The following is an 18,414-nucleotide window of genomic DNA, read 5'->3' as shown; positions in this document are numbered from 1 at the left end:
AGAGGGAGGGAGAGGCTGACTCTCCACCTAGCAGGAAGCCCGATGTGGGTCTCAACCCCAGGACCCTCAGATTACAACCTGAGCCAAAGGCAGATGCTTCACTGACTGAGCCACCCAGGCATCCTGTGTCATAATGTTTTTGAATGATAGTTAACATCTATGCAGCCCCTGGTTCAAGGCAGATAACTGAATCCTTACCAGAACCATACTTGTAGATATTATTATCCTTCTGTTCCCAATAGAAAAACTGAGGCAAAGGGAGTACCTGCCTAAGGCCACACCACTAGAAAGTATCAAAACTGGGATTTAGGGGCACCTGGGTGGCTCAGTGGGTTAAGCCGCTGCCTTCGGCTCAGGTCATGATCTCAGGGTCCTGGGATCGAGCCCCACATCGGGCTCTCTGCTCAGAGGGGAGCCTGCTTCCTCCTCTCTCTCTGCCTGCCTCTCTGCCTGCTTGTGATCTCTGTCTGTCAAATAAATAAATAAAATCTTTAAAAAAAAAAAAAAAAAACACAACTCAGGGGAAAAAAAAAAAAACAAAAAACTGGGATTTAGGCCCAGACTGTCAGGCTCCAGGATGCAGATGCTTAGCTATGTGGTCCTGCCACGTGGTCCTGCCTGAGAACCAGGGCTTCTAAGCAGCAGTGAACAAGGAGGAGTATGCTGTCCAGAGTCAATGGCAGAGGCCAAAGCTGCAAAAGCAGTGAATCAGAGTAAGAGTCAAGGTTAACCCAGGAGGGCTTCCTAGTGGAAATGGATTTGAAGTCAGCCTGAAGGGAAGTTATCCAAAACAGGCACGCACCGGGGCAGGCATTCCTCCCTGGCGATAGAGCGTGGTCGGGGAGCACAGATCCTAATACCTAATAGGGCATCTTCATGGAAATCACTGCTCACTAGTTTTTCACTATTTAAACTAGGAAGAAACAAAATGCTGGAGGAGAAAAATGGCTATCCTGTTGCCTGTGGCACAGTAGACGGGCACAACCTTATTGAGATGTAATCATGTAATCTGGCAATATAACTCAAAAGCTATACAAATAATAGTGCTTTTCAGCCACTCATTTTATTTCTAGGAATCTAACTTGGAAAACATATCGAGAACATGAAGGAAAAGGAACTATGTGTGTGAAAATGTTCATTGTGACAATATTTACAGGAACAAGGTAATAAGACGGGGTAAAAAAATTTCCAGCATTCAGGACATATTTAGGAAGACTGTGTTAACATTCCCAACATTAATGTTTGTTAAAAAGATAATTATGAATGCCATGAATGTTAATGAATACTCTTTTTAAAAAGTAGATGGAGTGGGTCTGGCTGGCTCAGTTGGTTAAGTGAACAGCTCTTGATTTTGGCTCAGGTCAGGATCACAGGGTCGTAGGATCAAGCCCATGTGCTAAGCTTGGAGCCTGCTTAAGATTCTCCCTCTCTCTCCCTCTCCCTCTGCCCCTCTTTCCCTGCCCTATCTATCTAAAGATAGATAGATAGACAGATAGGTGTAAATATATGTACAAATCCTTATCCCCATATAAACACAGCTAGTTTTTTCTTTCAGTGTGTGTGTGTGGTTTTTTTTTTTTTGAACAATTAGTGCTAACAAGGATATCTATCAACCTGAACAAATAATTAGGACACAATAATAGGAATGTCAGGGGTTTTATTCTCCCTTTGGTAAGTTCTCTTTGTCAAATTAATATAGTATCATAATAATAGAATAAAATTCATTTTTTAGCAAGCCAGAAGAGTAAAGAGGAGAGACCCCCTCCTGTTGGCATGGGTGCCACACACTCACCGTGAACACCTTCTCGGGGGTCCCTTTTGCCCTCATGTTGGTGTCATGGACACGCTTGAGAATCATCCAGGCTTCATCATGTTTGCCCATCTGGTAAAAGCAAGGAAAGAGGCATAAGAAATCCTTTACTGATGAGGGGTGGAAACCCTACGGGGGGGCATCCAACCCTAAGTGTGAGGTGATCAGACTTGGACACACTGCCACCCAGGGGTTGGGAAGGATTGGGACAAGTCTCTGTCCCCAGCCCATCTTGGGAGGATACTAAGGTAATGCCTCTGAGGTGTCTACACAGTATTCCCATTCCACAGTACAACATGCCTCGTTGTAAGGTCGAGTCACTGCTGGGTGGCATCCACGTTCCTCCCTGACCAGAGAAAGCAAAGAAGCAACCTGTTATGGATTGTGTCCCCACAGCCCCAGAGACCTCGGAATAGGACCCTGTTTAGAAGCAGGGTTGCCACAGAGGTCATTAAGATGAGGTCATCCCAGAGTGGGGTGGGCCTCTAATCTAGTTCGACTGGTGTCCTTCTAAGAAGGCAGCATGTGAATACAGAGACGCGTCAGACCAGTGCATGAGATGACGCAGACAGGAAGCCAAGTGAGCCCCAACAAAGCACTGGAAGCTGGAAGAGGCAAGGGAGGACTCCCCTACAGACTTCCAAGGGAACGCAGCCCTGCGGACACCCTGATTTTGGACCTCCAGCCTCCAGAACTATGATGCAATTTCTGTTCCTTGAAGCCACTCTGTTGGTGACAAAATCCTTTGTCTCAGCAGCCCTAGAAAACTCACACAGCACAAAGGGTAAATTTGTGAGAGATCCCTGGCTAAAGAAAAACTCCCTGCGGTGTCTGTTCCTGACAACGGGACACAAGGGAATTTGACAAGGACGATCACTCTGTAGAAAGATCTAGAAGGAGACATACGAGTGGACTTGGAATTGGAGGTGTAGGAGCCTTTGAGTCCTATGGCTCCTCTGCAAGCCCTGCCTGGTCTGATCCCTGCAAACACAAGCAGCCCCCCAAGTTGGAAGGACTCTTCTCTCAAGATACCAGGAGCAGCTTTCCAGTGGGGAGGGGTCCAGGATAGTCAAGAGTCCTGATGGGCTTGGGGACGACGCGCATTTTCCCAACTTGAGAAAACATCCCACAGCTTTGAAGATCTTCTGGAGAGAGGGGGTGCTGGAAGCAGCCTCAGGAGGCCCCTTCCGCCTCTGACAGTCTGTGAATTCAGGCCGTGCAGCCATCACAGATGGCACTAAAGCCAGAAGTAACGATGGTCCAGACAGGCTGACATGGGGGTGGTGTGCAACATGCAAGCTGGAGTGGGGGGCAGCCAATGGGTCTCACACAGGGTGGGGTTGGGGGTTACGGACTCACCTCCAGCAGGAACCTCGGGCTCTCTGGCATGAACTTCAGAGCCACCAGGGACACGGTGCAGGGCAGCGCACAGACGATGACAAACACTCTCCAGCTGTGGTAGTGGTAATTGGTACCCATGCTGAAGCCCCAACCTGTGGAGAACAGTCAGAGGATTTCTGACATGACCTTATAGTGACCTTAAAGTGCCAGCTCTCAAAGGAGGGCACAAGACCTCACCCATGGAGCAGGTTAAAATGCAAACCTCTGACTGTTCCCAAAGCTTCTGAGGCAGACGTCTGGAACAGGCATGGGAATGTGCATCTCAACAACCCCCCAGGGCTAGCCAGGCCTGACATGTATAGGGCCTTGGACAGCGTCCCCTATTTCTCTATAGCCACTGAAACTCAAGCTAAAAAACTGTTAATAACGAATGTTCTATCCCCTTGCCTTGACAAATAAGGATCTGGAAGGCCAGGTAGTGACTTATCCTTTGAGACTCCCTTCATTTCTTCTCCTGGCCCCTTCCACCGAGTGAAGGGCCTCGTGCTCATACATGTGAACCCATCACACTCCACCACAGTGAGAATAGGTGTCCTGGTCCCGATTCCTAGATTTTAGCGGAATTCCTGGGTTCTGAGTACCCAGAGCATGATTTGGATGGAAAGGAACCCTGAGGTGATCGTACCTCACAGACCTCTTGCTTTTCGGGAAGGAAAAACCAGATCAGGGCCTTAGGACCGTGGGGTTCCCTCTTCCCAAGTCAAAGGGCAATACCAGCTCCAGGTGATTCTAATGCCAAGGGTTCGAGACCACACTCTGAAAAGCGCTATCAGTCATAATATAGGCATATCTCAATTTATTGTGCTTTTCAGATTTTGCAGTTTTTACAAATTGAAGGTTTGTGGTACCCCTGGGTCAAGCAAGTCCACTGATGTCATTTTCCCATCAGCGTTTGCTTACTTTGTGCCTCTTTGTTACATTTTGGCAATTTTCAAAATATTTCAGACTTTTGCATTATGGCATTTGTTATGGTGATCTGTGATCAGTGATTACTACTTGCCAAAGGCTCAGATGATGGTTAGCATTTTGTAGCAGTAAAGTATTTTTTAAATTAAGGTATGTACTTTTTTTTTAGATGTAATGTTACTGCACACTTACTAGACTCCAGTTTGGTATAAACATAACTTTTAGATGCACTGGGAAAACAAATCATTCATCTGATAGTTGTTTTATTGCAGTAGTCTGAAGCCAAACCCATCATACCTCCAAGGTATGCCTATATTAATTTTTTTTAATTTTAAAAAGACAGGGCTTCTATATTCAAATGAATTCTATCATCATGGAAATGAAGATGGGATTAGCTCCTAATTAGCACTCATCATTGAAAGCTTTTTTTTTTTTTTTAAGATTTTATTTATTTGAGGGCGCCTGGGTGGCTCAGTGGGTTAAGCTGCTGTCTTCGGCTCAGGTCGTGATCTCGGGGTCCTGGGATCGAGTCCCGCATCGGGCTCTCTGCTCAGCAGAGATTGTGATTTCTTGTGATTTCTCTCTGTCAAATAAATAAATAAAATCTTAAAAAAAAAAAAAAGATTTTATTTATTTGAGAGAGACAGAGTATAAGAGAAAGCAAGCATAAGTGGCAGGGGTCGTGTGGTGGAAAGACAGAGGGAGAGAGAGAGTCAGATTCTCTGCTGAGCAGGGAGCCCAAGGCAGGACTCCATCCCAGGACCCTGAGATTATGACCTGAGTAGAAGGCAGATGCTTTGCTGACTGAGCTACCTAGGCTACCCCTTGAAAGCATTTCTAAAATACATTTTTAGAAATTGCCTCTGGATCTGCAAAATATTATTTCAAATATCCTCATGGGTCACAAATTCCCTCTTTTAAGGAATGGATAGCACCGGAAAGAGCCTCTATTTTCACAATCATGGGGATCACAGTACAAATCCTGGCTCTCTCACACCATTACTGTGTTGGGGGTTTTCACAGCTATCGACGGCAGATAACACCACCATCACAGATTTGCTAACTGCAAAACCTTCTGACAGCCAATAATAATTCCTCTGTTTTGAGGGTAGATTTGATTTGCTTAGAAACAGCTATATGATATTCAGTGCCAAAGTTGTTGACTAAAATAGATGAGTATCAGCAACAAAATAATTGTTTAAAAAAAAATCCAAGGTTATGGAATGCCTGAGTGGCTCAGTCAGTGAAACATCTGACTCTTGATTTTGCTCAGGTCATGATCTCAGGGTCGTGAGGTCGAGCCCCACATGGGGCTCCATGCTCAGCGGGGAGTCTGTTTGAGATTCTCTCTTCCTTTCCTTTTGCCCCTCCCCTCACTCATACTCTCTCAATCAATCAATCAATCAATCAATAAAAATAAAATCTTTTAAGAATAAATGAAACAAGATGGAATCAGGAGGGAGACAAACCATAAGAGACTCTTAATCTCCCAAAACAAACTGAGGGTTGCCAGGGGGAGGGGGGTAGAGAGAGGGGGGTGGGGCTATAGACATTGGGGGAGGGTATGTGCTATGGTGAGTGCTGTGAAGTGTGTAAACCTGGCGATTCACAGACCTGTACCCCTGGGGCAAATAATACATTATATGTTAATTTTTAAAATAATAAAATAAAATATTTTAAAAATAAAGAAATAAATGATCAGGGCACCTGGGTGGCTCAGTGGGTTAAGCCGCTGCCTTCGGCTCAGGTCATGATCTCAGGGTCCTGGGATCGAGTCCCACATCCGGCTCTCTGCTCGGCAGGGAGCCTGCTTCCTCCTCTCTCTCTGCCTGCCTCTCTGCCTACTTGTGATCTCTCTCTGTCAAATAAATAAATAAAATCTTTAAAAAAAAAAAAAAAGAAAGAAATGATCAAATCATCCTGGGTTATACAATGACTTGGTTTTCTCACGCCACTCCATTTTTTTAAGACAAAACTGTATAAATGAATGCATCGATTTCTAAAGTTCGGAGGGTAATCGTTATTGCGACATGAAAATCTCTATTCCATTTACTATCTGCGAAGCACAATAAAATGGGGTATGTCTAGATGTAAACATATACCATGGGGCCAGCTGGGTGGTGAACAGTGAATGTCTTGAACGCTCAATTCCTCTCTTTGTGTTTCAAGTTCCTCTACTTGCCCTGGATTCTTAGCCCATCGCATTTCAACTTGCTCTACTTGCCAGCTGTTTCTGCTGGTATCTCCTAGTCTGTGCAACTCAAGGGCTCACCAGTGAGAATCTCGGGTAGGAAAACGTGGGACTGAAGCCGCCGTAACACATTTGGCCACACGATACACACATCATCCAACTTTCTCAACCAGAATCAAACCTCTTTTTGCACAGCATGCTCTCCCTGGGGTTTGCTGGTTTTCATTTGAATGAAAAAAAAACCTCTCCTTTCTCCTGACAGCAGCACTAGACAGAGGAAGATAAAACCATAGTACTATTTACACATTTCCCCGCTCATGTCCAAAAGCTACTGAGGAAGAATTAGAAGTCAAGTTGATCAAAACTACATAGCACTCAAACTCAGGTGGATAATGAGGAAAGGAGAGAAGTAGGTATGTTTATAAAGTATGCTGCCTAAGACAAATTTTTCTTTATGGTAATATGTGTAAATTATCTCAAATACATTATTCCCTCATGCCTCTGCGGTTTTTATGGTGATCTTAATAATCTGCTTTTATTGCATTCATGAGGTAGTCTTTGGGACCTTAAATTAAATAAAATTAAACAGTGCACTGCTTCCAAATATATGGAACAACTATTAATCTGGAGACAGGGATGGCTCTGTTCACTGATCTTTTAGCTTGTCCTACTTTTCTGTCAGGATTTCACAAACAGCTGGTGGTGCTGAACACAATAGGCATTAATCTTCCATAATATATCCAATTTTTTTCTGGGCTGTGACCATGAGTTCCCAGGAAAACATTCTGACTTTTGCAATTTTCATTCCCAATGACTCAGTCACCCAAATTCCCGATGCCAAGGCCTCCCATCATTTCATTCCTGCAAAAGCAATTAAATGGGTTGCATAAGCTGTACACAAACACCAGTCTCCTTTCTGTAGTTACCCTGCCTTGTCCCTGCTGAGTGGAGGGGTGTTAGAGCATTAATGTCTTGGGCACATTGAGAAATATTATCAAATGTCTGGTTCAGTCTGGACGAAACATCTGGTCCCGGTAAAATGAGGCTTAAAGTAAATAATCACTCCTGTTAGACTGTGATTCTAGTCTATCATGTTTCTCGGGTGGGTCGTCCCCCCTCCCTGTCCAGCTAGTGCTTGTTTCCACGAAGCCTAATTGCCCAAGAGCCTTCACTCTTTAAAAGGGACATAAAAGGGGCGCCTGGGTGGCTCAGTGGGTTAAAGTCTCTGCCTTCGGCTCAGGTCATGATGCCAAGGTCCTGGAATCGAGTCCCGCATCGGGCTCTCCACTTGGCAGGGAGCCTGCTTCCCCCCCCCTCTCTGCCTGCCTCTCTGCCTGCTTGTGCTCTCTGTATGTCAGATAAATAAACAAATAAACCTTTTTTAAAAAGGGGGGGTACATAAAAGTCACAGATTTCATATGCAAACAGGAGAAACATCCTATCTCTGTGGGGTAAAATATTGAATCACAAGCCCTGATGTCAGCCAGCAGCGACCAGCGACAAGCCACATGGCCCCTCTGCCATGGGCATCCCATTCAGTCTTGGCCAACACCCTTCCAACCTGATTCTTTGTATCGCTTTCTTAGTAACCATACCCCAGACATGGGTGTGTGCTAGTGCGTGCAAAGCAAAGTGAAAAGGTGACGCAGCAGGTAGTGACTATTGTGAGTGGCCCTGTTATAACACCCGGCACCTTGTGGCCCCCACCATCTGCAGACACGTGGCCAGAGTGGGACAGACCTCCCCCACCCCAATCCGTGAAGGATTTGAGGAAGGAAGTATCCAGACACCAAACCAATCCGGACCCGGCATCCTCTGGGGTGTAGTTGAGGATGGGCATATGACCTAAGCTGAGCCAGTGGGAGTCTCCCTGGTCCAGCATGAGGGCAGGCTTCCCTTGGGGAGCAAGCAGTCTGCAAAGAGGTCGCTGAAGTTGTTGATGCTGCAGGAAAGGAAGTTCGCTCGAGTGCCAGAATTGTTTTAAACCTATTCTCAGCACTCCCCTTTGCATCCCGGGAATTACCGCGCATGACGGCTGGCATGAATTCTACATTTTGCTTCCTTCCCTCTTCACTCCAGACAAGATGCAGTGACTTGTCCCCAGTCACACAGCACCACTATTTTGACTCCACTTTTATTAAGATTTTATTTGTCCCCCGCACCCCCCCAAAATATTTTTCACTCACTTAATTTAAATGTGGAAATAGTTCTTAGCTCACTCATTGGGGCCAGTTAACAGTTGTAAATAATATAGCAAGAATTAGGGGAGGATAAGCGATTCCTCTGACCCATATAACCAACATCACAATGGGTGGAGTGTGCTGTTTGTGTCAAGTGTGCCTTCGGGGGAAGGGCACAATGCAGAAAGGATGTTAGTTAGGGGTAATATGATTTTGTATCTAAAATGATGGAGAACTGCTTTTGGTGACAGGATTATCTGGAAAATGCTTCAGCTGTTTATTTCATTATTCCTATTCTTATTATTCCTATTCTCTGTTACTTGTACAAAACCCAGTGGGTTCTCAAAGACTAGATAGGGCAAAGATTACTTTTCCCAAATGCATTTCCTCTACTTTCTCGTACACAGCAAGACTACATTGCCAAGGGTCCTTGGCAGTAGGGGTGATCGTATTACAGATTTGGGGACTGCGGGTTGTAAGTAGAGAGGACAGGGTCCACTTGGCAGCCTGTCTTCAGAACCTCCCATGTACAACTGCCTGTGGTCTTTCTCCAAGCAGAGACTTTAGTCGCATGGAGAAAGGAGTCTGAGCCCCAGTATTACTGAAGGAGGAAAGCCACCTGCTGATTAAAACATTTGCCCTATTTTACAAGTGGGGAAACTTTTATTGTGTTAAATCACTGAGATTTCAGGGTTTGTCAGATTACCAGCATAATGCACCCAGGGTCACATTGACTAATAGAGTAGGCATTGTCTACACCAAAGCTTCTTCTTAAAGGTGATGGAGACTCCATCACCTCAGAATACACAAAGAGGATAAGATTTCAAACAAGGACACCAAGGAGTTCCCTGCGTAGAGAAGCACTGGTTAGCTTCAGGGCAGTTGTCTGCAGGATTCTAAATGAGAACAAAGCCTACACCCATCATCGTTGGTTTACCAAAAACAACTTTGAAGGATGCTAATGTGCATTTATTGCCCAGGATGCTCAAAAGACATAATAATCAAATTCAAAACTGCTGCTTTCTCCCTACTTTACTCTTAACAAAACCAATTGTGAAAGTAAGCATTGCCAGGTCTCTGTTCAGAAAATCCAGTTTTTGCAATTACCCAAGATAATAAAATTGTCCCGGCTGAATCCAAGACCTTGTCTGTAAGGGTTCCTCCACTTCTGTGGCCAAACAAGAGTGACAGCAGCACTAGAGTGGAAAGTACACAAGAGCTCTGCATGGGGGCAGGAGACAGGCAGAGCATCAAGATTCAAGGCGTGACCTTGACGAAGTCATTAACATCTCTTGGCTTCTGTTACATCCTCTATTAGATGGGGTTCCTGAAGCCTAACTGCCTAACTTGCCTGGGGGAGGAGGGCTGGGGAGATAAAGATCAACATTCTTTCAAACAAAAGGAAGAAAAGAAGATGAGCGGCTGGGTGGCTCAGTTGGTTAAAGCCTCTGCCTTTAGCTCGGATCATGATTCCAGGGTCCTGGGATCGAGCCCCACATCAGGCTTCCTGCTCAGCGGGGAGCCTGTTTCCTCCTCTTTCTCTCTCTCTGCCTGCCTCTCTGCCTACTTGTGATCTCTGCCAAATAAATAAATAAAACCTTAAAGAAAAGAAAAGAAGAAAGGAATGGAAGGGGAGGGAGCGAGAAAGAACAGATTGTATTATTTCCAGAGAGATGTGTGTATTGAAATTAGTGAGGTGTCTCCAGGTTTGGAAGTTCCATAGAAAGATCGAAGTCATACCGTGTGTGAGTATGGGGAATGATGTTAAGGACGGGAGATGTTGGAGGCAGTTACCATAGTAACAAGGGCCCCTGGGCTATGCGAGGGCTGGGCACTCACCATAGTGTGGAATGATGGTCCAGGCCATGGCAGACGCGTAGATCCCCCCCGTCATCCAGAAGATGCCCAGCCAACTAAGGTGTTCTCCTCGCTTCTCCCGAGATAAAAATTCAGAAAAATAGGCAAAAACAATGGGCAGGGCACCCCCAATCCTGCATAAAGAAAATGCCAAAAAGAAAGAATCGAGTCATATGCTACAAATGGTCATAGCAGAAGCCTCATTGCTTTATACCCCACCCTCGTGAATTTGAAAGACCGACCAAGGCAGGGTCAGGTTTATTTGACCTTATACACTGACTTTACAACCTTTTTCTAAGGTTTAGCCTTGACATAATATCTTTGAAGTCAAACACAAAACTTAGTCCAAGGTTTTCTGGAAGGACCACTGAGAGCTCGAGTAGCAGGGTGCATGGACCCCTGGTATGCCAGGGTCCAGCAAAGCCCTACATGTACGTACCCTATGCCTGAGAGGAGTCGGCAGAAGAGGAAGGTTCCGTATCCCTGCACGAAGGAGGAAAGAGAGGCGAAGGAGGCGTTGAGGGCCAGAGACATGCTGAGGACTCGCTTCCTCCCCAGCTTATCAGCCAGGCCCCCCAGGACGAAGGCCCCGGCCATCATTCCTAGGTAGACTATCAGCCCTGCAGGAGTGGGGTGGAGGGAGAGAAGAGAGGGAGGAAAGAAGAGACAAGACATTAGAAACCACGCAATGTGCTAGAAAATCCGATGCCTATTTTTAGGCATTCTAGAAATCCCATGTCCCAGACATAAAAGGTGGACTCCAACAGAGGTTCATGGCAAATTGGAAGTGCTGTACAAATTCAAATTCTTAAGAATGCTATCCAAAAAAATAGCCTCACAGATTGATACATACACGCACATCCTAAAATAAATCAACCATAGCTCAGTCTGATGCACCTTTCTTGAAGGTGGGTCTTGAAAGGCATAATCTGCAGAAGGCAGTGTTGTCATTTTATTTTTAAGCAAAAAAGAGTGTTTGTGTTATAAAAATCCTTACCTGCAGGGGTAAGTTTAAAGAGAGAATTTCCAGGAAAAAAATGGCCAAAAGGGTGTAAGGAACATGGGAAGGAAGCAAAAAAAGTACAAGCGTAAAACAGCAATTACCAACAAGCCTAGCTATTTTGTGACTCCCAAAAGAGACCTCCTCCATGGTATAACCTATATTCAGCTTCCTTAGGGGAGTGCAGAAGAGACTAGTAGTGAGCTTTCCTTTCTTTAACATATGCAACCTGTATTTGCCTTCTAATAATAAGATCGATTCATTTAAGATATCATATATTGTTGTTGTGATGTTTATGGTCTTCCAGTGAAAGTCAGCACCCTCACAGACGTGGCCTATCTCCAGAAGCACACGGACAACTCCTTCCTGCTAAATACCGAGCTTTTACTAATTATCAACAACGGTGCTGAGTGTATACGTGATTCACTCTACCTGTGAAGGAAACTTTGCAGACCGGGGACGGGGGGTGGGGGTGGGGAACAAGATGGCGGGGAAGTAGGAGGAAACTTTGCAGACCGTCCTTCACCAGGAGAAAATAACTGGATACAAACTATGGAAGAACCCTTTCCCCAGCCTTAACTGTAAGTCGAATGAACTGTCTTTCTCAGAAAGGAAGCCTCTGGACCTGCAGATGCTTTATTTATGCAGATGTGTGTCCAAAAGCGCCAACATAAAACAAAGAGCTTCAACTAGCTGGTTAATGAACTTGAAGCTGGTCCCCAAAAGGAAAGATTTGACTATGCTCTGTTTTATCTTCCCCATGACAGAGTTCCTTCTTTTATCATCTGATTCTATGAGATTAAAAGAAATTTTAACTTTGGTGTTGTCAACGGTCTTCACAAAGATTTTCTTCACTCACCTGGGTTGTAACTCTTAGCCTTATGCTACGGAAGATACTATTTCCTTTCACATTTCCCTCTATGCTGTTTCTTCATGGAATATGTCTAGGAGTCTACAAAGTATCTATTAAATGTCTATTATTAAGTAAGCATTCTTATAGTTACTGGGGTTACAGTGGGGTCCAAACACATGAAAATCCCTGGTTTCACAGAGCTTACATTCCAGTTGGGGGAAAGAGATAATAAACAAATGAGTAAAATAGACAGTTAGTGGGTGACTGATAAGAGTTCTAGAGAAAAATAATAAGAAGGAGGGAAATAGGAAGAGCCAGGGTAGGAGGTAGCAATTTTAAAGAAGATGGTTCAGGGAGCCCTCTCTGAGAGGGACATTCAGGCAAAGACCTGAAAAAAGTCAACCATGGGGATGTCTAAGGGAAATTGGTGAGTCCATATTCCTGGTTCTGCCATTTCTCTGCATCCTCAGAGGACCCACAGAGAAGTAATAGGGTGAGGGTCCCCCCTCCACACTATTTCACCAGTCTCCCAGCTCAGAAAATGTGATGAGTAACTTCCCACTAATATTAGGTCACCAGCCCTTGTGTTTCAGAAAATGAGTCAAGACTTGCAAATACAACTCATATTATGTGTCATGCTGTATCGTAATAATGTGTGGGTCAGTATGCCCTGCTAGACTATGAGTCTATCTCCGATCCAGCCCTGACCAACACACGGTCTCTAACATCTTAATCGTGCTCAGTTCTTAGCCATTGTGAGTTGTGTCCAGCAGGACTGCCTTACTCATTGATGGGGGCTTACATCCATCTTCTGCTGCCATGACTCGTGCTCACCACATAAGCCTGAATGAGGGTCAGGCAATAGCCTCCCTGTTACTTTTACCTGGTGGTTCCAGTCCACACCACTGGCTTTGTGCCTGGTCTTGAGATCCTGATCTCCATGTTGGTTTCCAATTAGCATCTGATACCCCAACCAATTGGAAAAGACCCAAATTCTGTCCACGCCTAACCATGCCCTCCCTAGGAAAGAACTGGGTTCTACTTCCTCTGACTTGGTAACCCACTTAACATGGTGGCCATAGTCAGGAACCTCGTATCTGAGATGCCCTGTCCTTTTCTCCCTTTTAGATGGACCACAGGGATGTCACCACCAACCCAACATAAAGTAGGATTTCACATAAGCCCTTGTACTTGGGAATTTAGACTTCTAGACCAGAGCAGAGAGGGAACATTTCTTTCCAAGTTAGGTCTGTTCAGCTTCCAAACCTTGTTGGCCTCAGCTCAACTCCTTGTCAAGAATTCCCGATACCCCATTGATCTTAAAGAATGATACTCTCATGATACATGGTGAATAACATTTGGGATAAAGAAATAGATGTTGAAGAAAGGAAGGTAGGAAGGGAAGAAAGGAAAGAATTAATCTTTCCTTGTTTGCTCATCCCCAGAATGGCTTGCTAAGTGGGGCCTGGTTCCTTCCTTTCAAGGAAGGAACAATACATTATATGATCATCTCCTGATGAGAAACAATGTTCCAATAAAGGCATGTGCTGGGCATTATATAAACACAGAGAAGGAACTCAGCCCAGATACACTTCACTCAATGTGGGAAAGTTTCCAAAAGAAGTCATTGCGCTATGGGTGGAGGTCACAGAGAAGCTGGTCGGGTTTCCATCTTGGGGGGGGTGGGTAGTATGTCCCAGGCAGGGGCAGGCAGCAGGTGTAAAAGACAGAGAGGCAAAAAGAACACTTGATAGGTTTAGGCAGTGGCACCCAAGTAGTTCAGTGTGAGTAGAACAGAGTGCACGTGGGGGAACCTGGTGAGGCACAGAGGTGAGACAGTAGAGCAGAGACCACCCATAAATGGCTCGTGGGTGGGTGTGTGTGTGTGAGAGAGAGAGAGAGAGAGAACACGTATGCATCTTTGGATGCATGCACATGTAGTTATGTGTGTGCATGGGGCTGTGTGCATCACATGTGGGAGCCTATACATTGGGAGGAAGGGAGATGAGAAATCAAAGGAGTGGTCAGGAGATTGGCTGAGAACCATCTGCACACGCCTTACCCTGGTCCCACTCCAGAGAAAAACACTAGCAGCCAATTAAAGTTTAGTTTCCTTTTCTCAATAAAACTATCCTTAGTACTTCTTAAATGTTACTGCACACACATAAATCATGGGAGGATCTCATTAAAATCATATTTTGATTCAGCAAGTCTGGTGTGGGGCCCGAGAGTCTGCATTTTTTTTTTTTTCAGTTGAGAAAGGCAGAACACACGCAAGCCAGTGTAGGGGCTGTGCAGAGGGAGAGGGAGAAAGAGAATTTCAAGCAGGCTCTGTACCCGGTGTAGAGCCCGCTGAGATCATGACCTGAGCCAAAGTCAAAAGTCAGATGCTCAACTGACTGAGCTAACCAGGCACCCCTGAGATTCTGCATTTCTTTCTTTTCTTTTCTTTTCTTTTTTTTTTTTAGATTTTATTTACTTATTTGAGAGACAGCATGAGTGAGACAAAAAATGAGGCAGGCAGAGAGGCAGAGGGAGAGGGAAAAGCAGACTCCCAGCTGAGCAAAGAGCCCGACATGAGGCTCGATCCCAAGACCCTGAGATCATGACCTGAGCCGAAGGCAGACACCTAACCGACTGAGCCACCCAGGAGCCCCGAGATTCTGCATTTCTAACAATCCATGGACCACACTCTGAACAACGGGAGGCCATAGCACATGCATTTTCCTAGAAGCACAGTAAAGGGGTAGTGATGAGAATCTCAGCCATCGAACCCCCAAATCTCCTTCGCTGGTTGTGAGATTTGGGAGGAAATTCTCATACCCTCTAAGGGCCTTCCCACCATACGTCTAAACAGAAGACTAGATCATTTCAAAGCTGCCTTCCTACTCATCTGTCTTTTAAAAATATAAATCATGAACAATGATGTTGTGTGGATTTCGCAGGAAGCACATGTTCAGAGTTTAAAAGTAAACCCAGACACACATGTTTGATTTAAACTATCGCGAATGCTACAGGAGACATGCCTAGGGGCCATATGTGTCCAGGGACCAAAAGTAGCTCCTAGGCTTCCAGTGTGCAATCTTGGCCATGAACATTGTGTCAGTTACTAAACTATCGTCACTCAGCCCCGAAACCACCCTTCCAGCCCCTAGTGTCCACCAACACCTTGCATTGCCCACCAGGCGTTGCTAGGCCTTGCCAATAGGGGGCACTAGAGAGAGAGACAGAGACAGAGACAGAGACAGAAAGACCTGCGCTTTCTGTTCCCATGAATTCCACCCCCGCCTTGATCACCAGGCAGCAGCAATGCCCTAGTACCACAAGGGAGCGGCTGGATCCAATTAGCAGAAGCAGCCACATCCTGTTCTCCCCTCCTCTCCCACACCAACACCAGCCAGCCAGGGTCCCCTCTCTAGAGATCTGAGTTACAGCTCCGTGAGCTCCCTTCTCTGGGCTTATGAGGTATGATAATTCCATTCCCTTCCCTTTATTCCCCCAGTCCCAGGTGGCAGCTGCTGCTTGCTTGCCTTCACTATCTCGGGGTACTTTATAAACACGGTGCGCTCACCCCACTTATCATTTTTTATATTAAATTCTCTCTGTTCCAATAACTAGTTATGATTTGTGTCTCCTGACTACACCTTGACCGAGGCAGACACGTCAGCAAACTGATGCAGCATAGAGATTGGATATTGAGTCCAACTCCTTCGCTTTACTAGCTGAGGATGCCGAGCCCCACATCAGGGCAGAGACTCTCCTAGAAACTCCCCACTGGCTCAGGAGCTGCTGGCACCATGCTTCTGGGCTCCTGGCCCCGAGCCTGGTGCTACTGTCCAAGGCAGAGGAAGAACTAGAAAAAACAGTAAGAGTTCTTCAAAATGACGTTGCAAGGGATCAGAATATGCCTCCCCCCACCCAACCCCCAAACGTGCTGCTTTGGTCTAAGGTTTATTTTGAGCTGAAGGCGGTTGAGAAACAGCAGACCCCAAGGGAAAGCTCTCTGCCCTCCTGCACATATGCCTAAAAGCAGGCTTAGGCTTTTAATCACTGCAGGCACTTACCAGCCCAGAGACAGCACCAAGAGGGACCCACAGAACAATCCTTCCTAAAAAACCTTGTCTTCTGTGAGTTTGCCCCGTTCGCCACTCAGGGAATCCTACCAACCCTTTCCTTCATCTCCTTCCTTCCCTACAAATGTACTGCTCTTCGTGAAGTTGGTAAGCCCAAAGTCTTAGCCATCCCTTTGAATGACTCCTGTGTCTGGGCACTGCATGTGCTTATAAACTGCTTTTCTCTTGTTAATCTGTCTTTTGTCAGTTTAATTCACAGGGTCTGCAGCCTGGAAGAGCCGAGGGAGGAAGGCTTTTCTCCTCTGCACTTGTTGGCAGGCTCCGACAAGGAAGATGGGAGGGAAAAGGGCAGATCCACAGAGAAGAGAAGAGAGATATAAAATTAACAATGCCTCTGAAATGGCTGTTCTATTAAACTCATTTAAAATCTGTCTTTAGCAGAGGAAATTAAGACAATAAATTTGGATAATTGAAATGCAATGGAGTTATCAAAAATTACTTTAGCACGAAGCAGATAAGGGACTAGCTAGAAAACTGGAAACCCTATCATTTTTCAGTTCCACTCCACAACCTCGCTGGCAATATGCCCCCCCAATACACGAGCTTTATAAGGAAATTAAAAACGAAAACTGTTTCTTGCAGAGGGGGGTGGGAGGTGTATGGAGGAGGTAGATGTGGGAGGGCGAGAAGGGCTTTAACCCGTGATAACACCGCAAAGGAAATGAAATATGCCTCCGTGGAAGGAGGAGGAACCCACACAGGAAGAGCTTGAAAGCAAGATGGTCCGGCTGTGAGTCCGGGCTCCGGGATTTACCCACGGCAAGACCACGTGCAGCCCATTCAGCATCCCTGATCATTGCTCCTTCTTCGTAAAAGTCAGGTGCTGGACTTGCAGGGTTGTTAGGCTGACATGGGATTACAGCTGATGGAAAGTACCTAGCCCGATACCCGGCACAAAGTAAATGCACAATTAATAAAAGTTGCTACTGTGGTTCTGAGCAGGGCTGCAGAGAACCGGCTGAGACCTCAAAAAGCCACAGGATAAGAAAAATGAAAATAAGTTGGTGGTATTTTAAAATCAAACCAACCATATATGAAAGGACAGAGACTAGCAGAAGAAACTTATTTATAGCAGCATGCCCTTTAAAAGCACCTCCCTCCTCCGTACCTGAAGCAGGAGCCAGGTTCCAATAAAAAGCATTTTGGCTTTTTTTTTTTTTTTAACTAAAACATTTTTCAAGTTTCCTCTAATAAAACTTCCCTGGGAATTTTTTTTTCTTTTTCCTGACTCATACTTAAGCTGCCAGATTGTCATCTCCTTCGAGAGGCATCCCTGATGTTCCAAACTAGGGCTCAACCAATTTCTTCTGTTAAAGGGGCAGAGAAAATATAGTTCACTTGTCAATAGTGTACTTGTGGTCTCTGCGAAGTCGTCTTCTTCCTTTTATTCTTTTCATAATCCTTTAAAAACGTACAAAAACGGGCCATAGTTTCCAGAACCCCTGTTCCAAAGGAAATTCTGCCCTCCCTGCTGGTCCTTCAGCAATATACTGTTCCCTCCTTCCTAGCACATCTGCCTGTTTGCTATTATATCGGTCCAATCCCTCAGACCACAGACTCCTAGAGGAAAGGACTGTGTTAGTTTTGTTCGAGTGAAATTCTCTCTGTGTCTTCAGCGTCCAGCTCAGAGGCTGGCACATGGTAAGCACGCCGTTAAAATTCATTCAAGAAATAAATATAAGAATTCATAATCACTACAGAAAAATCTGAAAAATAAAAAAGTAGAAAAGTGAACGCAAAAACTGTCCACCCCAAGGTGTTGTTACAGCCTGTGTTGGTCTTTGTGTTTCGACCTGTCTACCTACAAGGGCATATTCTGTTTACCTGGCTGAGACTAAACTGTACTGGAAGTTTTTCCGTTTGATAAATAACTCCACAACGGATATCTTTGTGTCCTTTGTGTCCTTGTCCACCTTGCTGGTCATTTGTGCAGGATTGATTCCAAGAAATGAACTCATGAGGTCAAAAGGGCTCAGTGAGTTTGTGGCCCCTGAGACACGATGCCAGAGTTCTTTCCCAAGAGCTCATATATATATCGACCTCTTGCCATCTCTAGAGATGCTTTTCATGTGGACGCAAAGCA

The 18,414-nt window shown here is 45.3% G+C and overlaps 1 protein-coding gene across 6 annotated transcripts in view; it reads right to left on the bottom strand.

Moving 5' to 3' along the window:
* Positions 1-18,414, bottom strand: part of SV2B (synaptic vesicle glycoprotein 2B) — a 180,996-nt gene that overhangs the window by 34,346 nt on the left and 128,236 nt on the right. For all 6 annotated transcript variants that reach the window (XM_059180062.1, XM_059180063.1, XM_059180061.1 and 3 more), the window contains exons 3-6: positions 10,785-10,965; positions 10,328-10,479; positions 3,170-3,303; positions 1,793-1,882 (exon numbers count right to left, since the gene is read on the bottom strand). In XM_059180062.1, the coding sequence (XP_059036045.1) occupies positions 1,793-1,882; positions 3,170-3,303; positions 10,328-10,479; positions 10,785-10,965 (557 nt within the window). The remainder of the gene's footprint in view (positions 1-1,792; positions 1,883-3,169; positions 3,304-10,327; positions 10,480-10,784; positions 10,966-18,414) is intronic.

The sequence above is a fragment of the Mustela lutreola genome, chromosome 7 (genome assembly GCF_030435805.1).
Source record: "Mustela lutreola isolate mMusLut2 chromosome 7, mMusLut2.pri, whole genome shotgun sequence".
Lineage (NCBI taxonomy): Eukaryota > Metazoa > Chordata > Mammalia > Carnivora > Mustelidae > Mustela > Mustela lutreola.
This window is presented reverse-complemented; position numbering and strand designations above follow the sequence as displayed.